The sequence below is a fragment of the Apostichopus japonicus genome, chromosome 19 (genome assembly GCF_037975245.1).
Source record: "Apostichopus japonicus isolate 1M-3 chromosome 19, ASM3797524v1, whole genome shotgun sequence".
Lineage (NCBI taxonomy): Eukaryota > Metazoa > Echinodermata > Holothuroidea > Aspidochirotida > Stichopodidae > Apostichopus > Apostichopus japonicus.
The window spans coordinates 20,052,531-20,067,165 of record NC_092579.1 but is presented as its reverse complement, the minus strand read 5'-3'; the positions used below and the strand labels follow the sequence as shown (position 1 = coordinate 20,067,165).

At 37.9% G+C, this 14,635-nt stretch overlaps 1 protein-coding gene across 1 annotated transcript in view; it reads left to right on the top strand.

Annotated features, from left to right (window-relative positions):
* The window catches only part of LOC139960479 (growth factor receptor-bound protein 2-like), a 29,188-nt gene that overhangs the window by 7,643 nt on the left and 6,910 nt on the right, over positions 1 to 14,635 (top strand). The window contains exons 3-4 of the mRNA XM_071958861.1: positions 12,958 to 13,080; positions 14,082 to 14,253. Coding sequence (XP_071814962.1) covers positions 12,958 to 13,080; positions 14,082 to 14,253 — 295 coding nt within the window. The remainder of the gene's footprint in view (positions 1 to 12,957; positions 13,081 to 14,081; positions 14,254 to 14,635) is intronic.

The following is a 14,635-nucleotide window of genomic DNA, read 5'->3' as shown; positions in this document are numbered from 1 at the left end:
GGTCCCTATTGACAGTGGATTTGCTACACAAATGCAAATCAGCCTGACAGGGAGTAAAATACAATATTGCATATTTTGTCAGATCCAGTAGTTTGTTAATATGCTATGTACGGTCTGTCATAATATTAATTAGCAGTATTTTAGGAGAGTGAATATTTTGTCCAGCTTTTGTAATCTTCAACAGTTTGTAATCAGCTGTTTGTATACATATTTGCACTTGCTTGTTGTACCATTGTAGGGTTTGGAAGGGGTTTTCCCGAGCTTTGAAGTTATTTTCTGATAATGACAATATGTATCGTACAAGTCTGTCAAATTTTTGCACGAGTTTCCGTCTGTCTAGTGTATGTCATTTACGGTACTGTACTTCGTCTGAGAGGTTGAAGTCCCGGGAGCAGCTTATCAGCAGAATGAATTGAAAGTCCATCAGACAGACTTTACACCAGAGGTATCAAACATTCGTGAGCAAACATCTTTTAAGCACAACTGCAAATATAGCAGCAATGATGGCAAACTGTTAATGTCAAGATTGATCAAAGTATCAAAACATTAGCTGTGTTTTTATTACCAGCCTACTGTAAAAGGAGAACAGCTGAACAGGTTTATTTGCATCTTATATGAAATGGTGTTTAAGTTGATGGTAGTATGGTATAAAGGGTTGCCATTCACACATTGGCTCACATTTACTGCTTTCGGACTTTTTATAGCCACAATAACATGAGTGTATAGGAAATTATCTGTTTAGCCTATGAGCAAACACAGAACTTTACCAACAATAATTTTCTTACAAAGATCTACCTCCAGAATTCTGCTGATGTGAAGCTGATTTAAGTTCTGGTAATGATGGAAACTGCAAAGCTTAGGGGATATTGGCCCTGCCATGGGCCCTATGGAGACCCCCTGGACCCCATGACAGCATGGCTTTGCTCTCCCGGGAGCACTGATACCTCCGGGAACAGCATGCATTACCCACATTCTCCCACTGTCCTCTCCCCCACTGTCCTCCCTCCCACTGTCCTCCCTCCCACTGTCCTCCCACCTCTAAATGGCTGGTAATGCCATTTACTTAAGGTACTCATACAGTAGTTGTACAGAAGTGTATGGATGTATTGTTTCTCAGCCTTCCTTCATGCATTTACCTACAGTATATAGCAATACCGAAGCATCAATGAGCTCTGTGTCAATGGGAATAATTGCGGTTTTGGTGAAATGACTCACAGGTTGAATTAGAGTTACATCCATACTACAAAAGGCTTTCTGCAGTTATACTTATGGAGGTCATTGTTTCTAGTTTAATGTCTTACAGGTCTAGAACAAATTGGGAGGCAATGTGGAAAACTGTTGGAAATTTAGTATCATACTGTGTAGCAAGTTTTATGATTAACTTTCAATAATTTTGTTCAATTTTTGTATACTACTGTACTTCTCAATATTATTGAGAAATTGAACCAACTTAATGCAAACTATTAAGCTCTAATGTAACTTTCCACACATATAGGTTCCTTTTACACACTTTATACAATATAATACTGCAAGTGTGTAAATCTTTGGTAGACTCATTTGAACAAAATTGATGCATTTCTTGCATATTATTTTATCAAATTATTAGTTGTACGCAGCTATCAAAATGTAAGCTGATACAGTAGTATAACTGAAAAACAATATGTAGGATTATGGAAACCCATTTTCCATCGATATTGAATATTTTAGTAAATACCTTGTTCACAACATTGGTCTGTTAATCTTTAATATATATCTAAAAATGTATGATCTCAAATATGTTTTTTTGTGGAATATTCAGTAAATGAACTCTAATTAATGATTCCTTGTGGATCGTGCTGGTTACACAAAGTTTTGCAAAATAACAAATTTTTAAGGTTTACTTTGACTTTTCACTTCTCTGTTGAGATAGTTAATTATCAACCGAGAGTAAACTGCAGATTTTTATGATCTGACAAGGTGTCAGTGTGACTTTTGAAGATTGAATGACATGAAAGTGAAACAGTCTTATGAAAGCCTGTCTTACTGCTTGAACACTTCAGGTTTTCCATGGTATCTTGTAAAACTGAGCACCGTTCTGTACACCGTGCTGTACAGTGTACACCTTACGGTATACACCATACAGTGTAAACTGTACGGTGTACACCGTACATTGTACTGTACACCGTACAGTGCTATTTCCTTCTGTTGCTTGCCTGTCTCCTTTCTGCAATCACATTTTCCAATCAACCGATTTAAACAAATTGATATCTTCTAGCACAACACCTTGATGGAAAACCTCTCCCTCCTCCCTCCCACGCCCTCCCTCCCCCTTCCTCCCATCCAGGCAAATAATTTGTGTTAAAATGTTGTATAGCAGTTTTTGAAATCTCTGAACTTTTATCTCCTACATTCATTTCTTTATTCATTCCAGTATAAATATAAAATTTGCATTGAGGAGTCATACGATACATCAACAGTGAGAATGACTAATATAAAAGGGGAAAAAAAAAAGAGGAATACTGCGGTTCCTATTTTAATACAAGTATGCATGTTTGCATAGCCCATTTGCCCAATTTTGCATAGCATTTTGGCGAGATGAGATACCGGATAAATTATATTCCCTGCTACCCGGGCACTACAATCCGGTCATTCATGTTCCACTTCCTCATCCCACTGTACATATCTAAAGCTATGGCTTGTGTACAGTACATACAGGATTCTCTACCATCATTGTCATTGGTAATATCCTATTGATGAGCTTTAGCTTTGCATTGTTTGTCACAGCTGCAGCTGTAGTACTCACTCACTGGTGTACAGTATGGTGATCTGTACACCTACTGTACCATTTATAATGACTAATCTTAATCTGCAAAACATTGTTATGATTGATGGGTTTAATGCATGGTGCAGCAGCAATAGCCTGAAATTAGTTTAGTCTTCTACAATGTACTGCATGGTAAGCAAAAATGCTATAAAAAAAGAATTGGGCTTTTTCCCTTCTCACGTTTACAGGCTGACTCATCCCATAGTGTTTTCTAATTATCCATGAATTTTTAATATGTATACATGTACAGAAACAACGTCTCTTGTTAACAGTGAAATTTTTCCCCTGGTGATTCTTTATTTACAAGCATGTTTGATGTTTTCAAAGTGACTTTAAATAATAATGCTTCAGGCTTATTATGGAATCATCAAGAACATTTGATAAGTTATTTCAATTGCTGTTGTTGTTGTAGTATACTAGCGATTTCAGTATAGAAAGTGTGTGGATAATTGACTTTAGAAATTGTGGAGGAATGAAACTGTTAATTACTTGCTAATTAGCTCTCGGTGATTAGAAAAACAAGTAGGCGTGGAACTTGGGAATTGGTACATTAAATGTGGTACGGTTTCAAGCTAAAATAATCAATGCTGCCTGACAGAATCACTTCAGACTCAAATTCAATTGTGAAATGTTTTAAACCATGTAACTGTATAGTCACTGTTAACAAGGCTAATCAATTAAAGTGGCTGTACTTGCTAGTCTAACACATAGACCATTAGTGTTCTTTAGGTGAAACACAAAACTTGATAGGGATCAAACAATATGTTTTCCATGCATTACAAATTTGTCAATAACAAAAAATTGCGTTGAATGACACCCAAATGATGGTCTGTTGTTTACGTTATCATGCTAAGTAGACTTGTTTTGAGTTATGAAAACTAATAAACAATGGATTAACCTTCAACATTCAGGCCTGTTCTGATGAGCCGACGAATTCATGATCAATTTAGCCTTAAACGAGCTTTCCAGAGAGCATACAGCATATATTGTGTGTTATTGTTTATTATTAAAAAATGTTTTTCAAGATATTCACCATGAAAATATATGCTAACTGTCCAGAAAATTTCCTCTGTTGAATATTAAACTAAAAGCAGCTAATAGTTTAACATATTTACTTTGGTCCTCGCTTACCTGTCTACCCACTTACCTTAGCACTCTCGTTCTACCGTGTCTAGAATGAACTGGTAACCTTTTAACACTGTGCCCTCTATGGCCAGACCTCTCCGGTCAATGCCCTTGTCATTCTACCACCCAAGGGTCTAGATGTCAGTTCTAGACACAGATGAACGAGAGTGCTAAGGTTGTGGGGAGACAGGTAAGCTTGTCTCTCGTAAATATCCCAACCAATAAGTTTTGAAATTTTTGTTTGGATTGGCAGGGAAGTTTTAATTGGGAAGGGAGGACATGGGGGGGAAGGGAAGGGGGGGGAAGAAGAACATACTGTACTTAAGTTCTGGTATTGCTGGTGTATGCACAGGACAATTACCAGTGTCTGCTGTTCTGTTTTACAGAGTTCTGCAAATGTCCTGTCTATGTGTCTTGTCTTAGAAAAGGATTGTGTAACATTTTTACCTCCGCAAAGTTTGCATTGAGGAATATTCTCCACATTCTCTTCCCTTCCAAATCTACCATACTGTACATGAGGTATAAACTATGAAAAAGTACATCAATTTATGTACTTTGGTCTTCTCACAATTTCTGGTTTCCTGTTATATTTCTCAGGTGCAAGATCCTTGACATTTGCCTTTTGTGCTCTGAAGGGGGGGGGGGGGTGGTCCCTCACTGTAATACAGGCTGTATGACAGAGTACAATACATAGGTTTATCGCACCATACAGTACAGTACGGCAGTCGCGTGTATTGTATTGATCTTTCACTATTTTAAGAATTCCATTTACAAGGTATGTTGTATAACCCGGTAATAGGAGTCTGTCCTATAAGTACTCTTTCTACTTGAATCGACTTCTTGTTAATCCAAGACTTCCAAATCCCAATTTCTGGTGGTTAACCAAATTCGTTCAACACAGAGAGTTCAAGTCATGTCCCTAAATTACAGCACTTCTACAGTACATGTAGTACTTAACTACACATATACTGTACAGTGGTATCCAAGGTGATTGCTTCAAACCTATATCAAGCGAATCGTCCAGCATGGCAGCTATTATATATTAGATTACAAAACAGGTAGTCCCTTGATTGGAAAGAGCATGCAGCAAAGAGATTGATTTTAAAAAGTATTTCCTGAGGTTTGAGGACTGCTTTGCAGATAAAGGTTAATGGCTGTTCATATGTTGTCAGTGTTTCTCAAGTGTTGGTTTTGGTCATGAAGACAAAACACTGCAATTTGTTAAGAGTAGTGTGTACTTTTTGTATCACAGTACAAATTAAGATTGCTCTTTTGGCAACAGTTGTTTTGCAGTGTTTTTTCCATATAAATGAGTGGAGAGGATTGCTTTCAATTTTACAATCTACTGTACATTTCATGTTAATTTTTTCTTCTTAAAGCAGACATGGTTAAATGTTGTACAGTATTTGTTGGTAAACCAGAAACTCATTTGCTTGATTACATGAGATACAGGTCTGAAAAACACCTTTTCATTTGATTTAGTCCACCAAAATGAAGCTACAGTACGACCAATGAAATGACATAAATATTTGACAGGGTTTTTCACTTGAGAAATAAAGACATAACATTTACATGTACATTGAACTTTTTTGGGATACAAACTTTTCTATAAATTGATTTTCACTGTTAGTAATGATTTGAGTGTGGGTGACCACTATCTGACAGTTTTGGGACAAAGTTTGTGACTTGTTAAACCCAAAAAGCTTTCATGAGCCCCTTCCGTAAAATTTAAAACCAGAGTTTTTCTGTGCGGTCCAACAATAAACGTAAGTAGATAAAAGTACTGTTTACTTTGAGTTTTAACCAGAATGACAGTTAGGCTTCTTTATGTTGTAAATGGTTGATCTCTAAGGAAGAGGTGATGGGTGTTGACTCGGAGTGAGGGGGGGGGGGGGGGAAGGGGGCTTAAATGTAACCAGTTAATAGGCTAGGTAGATGGGAAAGTGCAATGATAGAGTTGAGACAGATAAGGGTCATTGCTAACTTCTACCCAAACCAAGCTCTTTTTAGGGTATAGATCTGTGAGTAACAATTTTAATCTATGCTTCAAGTGTAATGTGAGAACAGCAGTACTGTAGTTCCTATATATACAATTTATAACATTATACTGCAAATTGTATACATGATAGGCTTCAGAGTATGTACAATTACAGGTGAGAGACTCAGCGTAAAGGCACACAATGTCAAATAAAGGAAGACAGGGCTTGAAAAGAAAGAAGAATTTGTTGTAAAGAAAAGTCGACCATTTCCATTATTACTGACGTAGGACTGTATCTTAGTTACTGTGTTTGTTTAGCTGAGTCACTTCACTTCTACACTATACTGAAGTGTGCTTGCGTAGAATACGTCAAACTTAAAAATAGCTTCAGGGTTGAAATGTCAAACAGGTTTATATTTTATGAATCAATGGCTGTAAGTAGTTCAATTAATAAATAGATAGAGATTAACTGTTTGATTTTTATGATGATTATACTAAATTACATAAATTTTTGTAGCACTTATTCTTAAAGTAAGCTCTTTTTGCTTTACCAAATAAAGAAACTTTGAAACTTAAAATAAAACAAGATAACAAGGAAATATCTGATATACATGTGTACTTCATTAATATTTTGATATTAATAGTTTAATATTAGATCATAAAGTTTGAAGCTCACTTTATGGGATATCAACCATACAGTATGTGTTGTAGGTCTGCCGTATTTCCTATTGTTTTACTTTAAATGTTAATTCCGGCATACAGTAACACACTCCAAACTAACACTCAGGAAGTTTAGGTAATTTAATCTCTTATTATGCATACTGAATGCTAACACCAGTGTAGTGGCAGGGTTGTGTGCATTACATACTGTACGTGTACATATGTGTGTGTGTGATACAGTTAGCATTGCCAGTCATGCTTCCAGTACATTCGTTTATTTCTAGTGTGAAGAACCTGTTTCCTGTATTTCTTCACCCATTGTGCCATGAAGTACGGTATGCTTGAGTTGCTTGCAAAACAACTAGATGAAATGGTAACTGACTTACTGTACGAGGCAGTTAGATCATCATGAATGGCAAAATACTATTGCAGTTTCCTTGTGGGTGATTTTTTAAATTGAGAAAGTTCTCTGCTAGAGAGCTCGTTCGGTTGAAGTTCCAGTTGGTACAGTGACAGTCCAGGTCTTGTATTTAAAATTGCTCTACAAAATGTCAGCACTAGTGGAATTTTCATTTCCAGTTTTACACAGGTACATCCAACCTTAAATGGACTGTCTTTAGAAGTTACCTTAAAAAATGATAAATAATTTTCCAAACATGTTTTCAAAGTATGAGAACGCTACTGCTGCGTTTGACAGAGAAACATTTTTCTTAATCCTTTAGGATGGATATTTCAAATATACTTGCTCATCCTTTGTCAAAGTATGAACTTAAAAATCCATGAAAAATATCCTTGTCATATGATGGATGCAATATGGTACAGTACCAATACGTCAACACTAAAAAGATACAATTGTAGCAGGTTTCACATTAGGACGCGCCATTGCAGGATTCCGGCAATTTACATAGATGGTCCCGCAAAATATTTTCTCTTGGGGCGGGGGGGGGTGGAAGGGACAGGGGATATCCTGCAACAACTCCTGCAATAACTCAGATCAGCCCATACATTATATATACTGCAGGTGATTATTATAGGGTTTGCTGTGTAATTTTCACATAATGCTTTGCAGTGCTGTAGGTGTACAGTATTTGATATTGTTGTCCGATAGGGTCAGTATGTCAGCTATACAGTGTACATGCATGCAAACATACAGTAAATGTGGAAGCCATTACTACTGTACTGTACATCAGGTATTAACTGTGTGTCTACAGTGTCTTGTTAGTTCCTTATTTGTTTTAGATCAATTGATAAAATATGAATTGGGAATGAAACTATGTAACTGGAGACATCCAAGCAGGGCTGCTCTATATATGTTTAATCTTATTTCGGGCCTGGTACCAGTAGAACGGTTTAATAGTACCACTTCTGTTTGTCTACAGTACATTGTATTGACACCAAAGTTATCTTCCCTGATGAAATATGAGGACCCTTAGAATTCCCCTTCCTCATTCCAAAGTTTAAGCACATCATGTACATTTTGCCTGCAAACATGTTGTAATATTACCAAGTATGTATGATCATTGCTTTCACCATGTACTGTGTAGTGTGTATACTACTGTACATTGGTAGAGGTTTGTTAATGTTCAGTTTAAGCCAGTGTGGAGCAATATCTACGGATTACTTGATGATACCATACTGCAATTCAGTTTTACTGTGAAGGATAACCAGTGGTGTGTACAAAGGGAAGTGGGGGGGGGGGGAGCATGTCCTCCACTTCCATTGTATTCGGGAGAAACAGGGGGGAGAGAGAGATCAAAAGCATAGCACAACCTTGTGTTTTGATGTAAAATATACACCTTCAGTAATTTAGTCTAAATATGCCTTAGCAAGTATCATTTAGCATTTAAACTTTGAGATTTTTGTCTAGAGCATAACCCTTTGACCTCTCCCCCCCCCCCCATGCAAGGGGGCCATATTCAACAACCTCACAGCCAGACCCACTTTTTTGTATCCACAACCCGTTCATGAAGTTTCATCCTTTGGAATCTACCGAATAGTTAGCCTTTAATCTGGTAGCAGTGTAGACTACTGTACAAAGTATATACTTTCTAGACTTGTTTACCATTTCTTAGAGAAAATCTCCATTCTTTTACTTTCTATTTGACTAGAATGAAACTTGGCGTCCTACAAAGGTTTAGTATTACCGGAGGGTATATAAAGTACAGTTTGCTCTTTGTTTCAATGTGTTTTCTGATTACTTGCCGAGGGCAAACGGAATCTATGCTATGTGTGTATGCATATGTGTGGGTGGGTGTGTGACACTTGCTCATAATGCTCTGAACTTCAGAAGGATAACTGGGATACATTTCATATTTGCGATGTAGGTTCCCTTAACTGGTTTGGGATTGTTGTTAGTATTCATCATCATCATCATCATCATCATCATCATCATCATCATCATCATCATCATCATCATCATCATCATCATCATCATCATCATCATCATCATCATCATCATCATCATCATCATCATCATCATCATCATCATCATCATCATCATCATCATCATCATCAGTTCGACCTCAGTCGACCATTATCATCATGAGGGGTAGGAGAAGTTGGCCGGACAATAACCTGGCATCGAGATTTCCAGTCATTTCTGTCTTCCATAAGGGTTGCTAGCTCAGACGTACTTTCAGCCCACTGTCCTCTAGGAGGAAATGCAGGAAGGTTTTATGCCTTGCACCAGGGGTACCATGTTTTGGCTCCCAGAGAATGAACTTGTTGGTTGCTTCTTCTGGGTGTCGGTGGTAGTGACCAGCTGCTCTAAGTCTTCGTTCTCTGTTAGTATTGATCAAAAGTCATTTGAGGTCAGCACTGGTCAAAGTCTGACACCTTTGTTCACAAAATATCTCAAGAAACGACAGATAACTCAATAAAAATAATGATTATTAATATGAAAAATGCATAGAATGGTGTTATTTGCACTGAGCTTTTAGGGCAGTGAGCTGGAAGGTCGAAGTTAAAATTTGGCAAACACACATTGAGACTTCAAGCATGATGACATTTTGTGCCAGGACATGGTGTACAGAAAAGTTATGAATGTTACATGAAATCTTGCAACAGAGTCAACATTTTAATGACATCTGGCAAGGAATCACTAGGCCGGTTGGCTTTCTGGTTTCACCATGTACCTCATCGCCTAAGGTTTCCTTCAGTCCGCCCTGCCATTCAATTTATTTTCTGTATGCCACACGGTCTTCCCATATTGCAGTTTCACTTTCAGTTGATGTAACAGTACCTTCCGAGAATCATACGAGAAAGCTTTATATTCAGCCAGAAGCACTTAGATTGAGCAATTCAAGAATCAGTATCACATATTGAATTCTTGGAAGCATAGAGTACACTATTGTTATCATTATAGGGCCAATGGCTATTCTGTAGTTGTTATTCATCATACTCACTGCATGCTGGGTACAGTAGCTATGTGTATTTACTCTACTGTACATAGCTGACAATATGCAATACGTGGATAAGCCTCCCAGATGAATCAAGATGAACCAAACAGTACGCTAGGAAAGTAGGAATTGTGATTTTCAATGATTCACAAAATGTACTCCGCTCCTTGCTTACCTGTTTTCTCACAACCTCAGCATCCTCATGCTTTTATAACTTTTAGTATTTGTAAGAACATGACTGAGTACATAGGTTTATAGCAACATAAAGAGGAGAGGCATGTCCTCTGTTGTCATTTTAAATACTTTCCATCTTTGTCTGTGTCTGAAGAAGACAATATTTTTAGTACCTGTGAGCGCAACAGTAGAATATGAATCGAGGGTCTCACTCGTACTTTAGTACTGGTGAGTACAACAGTAGGATATGAATCGAGGGTCTCACTCATACTTTAGTACTGGTGAGCACAACAGTAGGATATGAATCGATGGTCTCACTCATACTTTAGTACTGGTGAGTACAACAGTAGGATATGAATCGAGGGTCTCACTCATACTTAAGTACTGGTGAGTGCAATAGTAGGATATGAATCGATGGTCTCACTCATACTTTAGTACTGGTGAGTGCAACAGTAGGATATGAATCGATGGTCTCACTCATACTTTAGTACTGGTGAGCACAACAGTAGGATATGAATCGATGGTCTCACTCGTACTTTAGTACTGGTGAGCACAACAGTAGGATATGAATCGAGGGTCTCACTCATACTTTAGTACTGGTGAGCACAACAGTAGGATATGAATCGAGGGTCTGACTCATACTTTAGTACTGGTGAGTGCAATAGTAGGATATGAATCGAGGGTCTCACTCATACTTTAGTACTGGTGAGTGCAATAGTAGGATATGAATCGATGGTCTCACTCGTACTTTAGTACTGGTGAGTGCAATAGTAGGATATGAATCGAGGGTCTCACTCATACTTTAGTACTGGTGAGCGCAATAGTAGGATATGAATCGATGGTCTCACTCATACTTTAGTACTGGTGAGCACAACAGTAGGATATGAATCGAGGGTCTCACTCGTACTTAAGTACTGGTGAGTACAACAGTAGGATATGAATCGAGGGTCTGACTCATACTTTAGTACTGGTGAGTACAACAGTAGGATATGAATCGAGGGTCTCACTCATACTTTAGTACTGGTGAGCACAACAGTAGGATATGAATCGAGGGTCTCAATCGTACTTAAGTACTGGTGAGTACAACAGTAGGATATGAATCGAGGGTCTCACTCATACTTTAGTACGGTCTGTGAGTAGAATATGAATCGAGGGTCTCACTCGTACAGTGTAAATAGGGCCTGTGTATCATGGTTTCCACTTGCTGCTGTACAGGCACATGTGTATATAAGTTATCACTGATACAGGCTGGAAAGCATAAGTTTTCCTGCTCTCCTTACAGTTAGCATACAAAGAAAAGAAAAAAGCGGCAGAAAACTTGACCGTTCTTCTTTTGTTCTTCCTGTTGATTAGTACTTGAACCCCCCCCCTTCTGCCCCCTGCCCTCAAGACCATTATCTACAAATAATAAATCTCCACTTGATTTGCTCTTTCCTGACAGTGTGGCAACCTGTACAGCACTACTCACAATAAGAAATGCATTTGCACAAGTTTTGGGTTTCATATCATAAAATCATGGCCTGCTTGTACTATTTAGTTTGTACTATCGAATGTAGAGCCAATCAATTGAGATCATACAGTGTACTGTACCAGTCAGTGCCATTAACCATTGCACACTTTGAATGCTGTCATTGATAAGACATGTACACATGTTTGTTTGATGAGCTGTTGTTTTTAGTCTTCCCAGTGATACTTTCACACTCATTGAATTGCAAAGTAAATAAGCCTCAGTTTGATATGGTCCTCGTATTGCTTAACTTCCTTATCTTTAATTACAGTGCTGCAGTACTTATATAAATGAAATCTCACTTTTCCATTGTTGTGTTCCAGTCTGTTGTTTTCACAGCTTTGCAAAACTCAGTCCAAACAAGGAAAAATGACATACTTGCAAACTGTAATGTGTCCCTTTATGCTGCCAATTTCCAATGCCCACCCATGGCTTATCTGAACCACATTTTGTGCCTGACAAGTCTACAAATTTACAACACTCCTCTCTTACCTGTCTCCTACATATATATATATATTCTTTTCTAGCTCTGCCATTAATTGGTAAAATATTTGCACTCCCCCCCCCTCTCCCCCATTGACAACTACATTAACGCCTTGCAGAACAGGTGAATCTAAATGAGAGTAATGACCTGTAGAGGCAAAGGGGAAGGGGAGTGGGAGGCTGCACTGCAAAATTGTTCCAGTTATCATAAGTCAGGTAGAAAAGAGTGGATATGTAAAGGGAGATTGGTAAGTATTGTCGATCGTAAATACCCAAACCAGTTTGCTTGAGGGTTTTTGCTGGTGCCTTTCAATCATAAGGTCCTGAGTTCGAGTCGCTCCAAGATTAATGTATGTCGCCCACTTACAGAGTTGTTGACAATTCATAATCATGGACGTTAAATGTGAATCGAAGAGACTAACTTCGGTCAGTTTGCGGCTTTGAGAAGCCAATGAGGCTTCTTCATGAGTTTCTGCTTGCAGGAGGATATAAAATACATACATGCATACAATACATAATACATTTTATTGTGTATTTTAAGTCTACCTGATGGACTTGTATAGAGCATTGTGGCAGCTGTGACAATTGCTGCAAATTCGTTTTATTATTTTTTAATGGCTTAACTTCTGATTTTTGAGTTTTCATCTGTTAAAAACCTTTTCTGTAGTAGTAAAATGTTTTGCTTCGCTGTATATTGTATCTCCTAGTAACCTTACCACTCTCACTGAACCTTGCCTTGGTTGTGAGAAGGCTGATTAGCTCATTAATATGGAATCAGAAGAGGAGTATATGACAGATTTTTTTTTCATCTTTTCTTCTCCTCCTCCAGCTGGTATGTCGGCTGCGTTAGACGAAAGGTTTCCGAAGATTTTCTGAAATCTCAGCCATTCGACGGGGCATTTATTGTTCGTGACAGTGAAAGTTCTCCTGGAGATTTCTCCCTTTCTGTCAAGTAAGTACTGTTTGTAATTTTGCATCATTTGAAAGAACTGGGAAGTAGTTTAAATTGGACATATCCCTGTCTCACAGGATCAATTTCCAGGCCTACCCTGTACATGCTTTCTTCTCAACTGACCAATCAAATGTACTTGTTGGTTGGAGGATTAAGAAAGCTGGAATAAATCCAACCAAACATATTGTTTGATTTCTATCTTGTCAAGTTTTAAGAATAAAAACAAAAATAAAACAGAGGATTTATGCCCCAAAAGCCTCCCATGTGTGCTTCACTTCCTCACTTACCTGTCTCCTTGGCACTCTCACTTCTACCCTTGCCTAGGATGGACTGGTGTGTCCAATTTTTTCATGCTTTATTCTTCTGGATGTTAGGGGTCTGAGATTCTGAGAAACTCTTACTGTAAATCCTGAGAAACTTTCCACCAATTTGTTCTGACTCTTATGAATCATGTTTCTTAGATGATCTTGAAGAATCTCAAAGAAAGGGATGAACTTGCTCAGAATATTGATCATAAGTATAGCAACTTTCAGCTTAATAGGTTTGAAGCAGTTGGTAATTATTTGATTCCATGCTGCTGACAGCAGAGAATTATGTGATCATTGTGATTGTGTTTGTGTGTGCGAGTTTGTATGACACCAAGTTATAATCACTGTAACTTAAGAAATTGCTAAGATCTTGGTTGAGTCTCATACAGTACTTCGTATGTTGTTCTCTCCGATTGGAGAATACAGGAACCAAAATATGAAAGTAGCCGCCCAAATTCCCTCCGTGTGTTGTTTTTACAGTACTGTAAGAGAGAAACTGTTGCTTGCTATTAATCCCTATTTACAGTACTGTAAGTAAGAAACTGTTGCTTGCTACTGATCCCTATTTACAGTACTGTAAGTGAGAAACTATTGATTGCTACTAATCCCTCACCTACAATTCTTCTTCTCCATTTTTAACCTACCTGCTGAATAATTTTGTTTTGTTTTTTTGTTTTTCTTCTGATCACACAGGTACAATGGCCAAGTTCAACACTTCAAAGTTCTTCGTGATGCATCTAACAAATATTTTATATGGGTAGTTAAATTCAACTCTCTGAACGAGCTAGTCGAGTACCACAAAACTCACAGCATCAGCCGAACGGTTAGCATATTCTTGAAAGAAATCGAATCAGATCAACTTGAGGTAAGATTAGATAGAGTTTTGCTTTATTCCTCATAACTAAGTACCTCTTTTCCATACATATGCACTCATTTTCTAACTAGCCTGTTACAACTGGTAACAATCTAGTACTGCTCCCCCCCAGCCATCTTCATCCCCCCTCCCCAACCCTATATCTCCCCCTTCTTATGCACCTGCTTGATTAACAGCCCTTAGTTCATGGATTGAAGTCATCATATCTTTCTAGTATATTTGGGGACAACATAGATTCATTCATAACTTTTTTAACCCTTGGTTTAACTTTTTCTAAATCACATTTGTCATTAAAGAAAAATTGTTAACAAAGTCTACAAACTCATTTGGACTTCAAGGCATGTGTGCATGCCTGTCATATGGTCGCCCACAT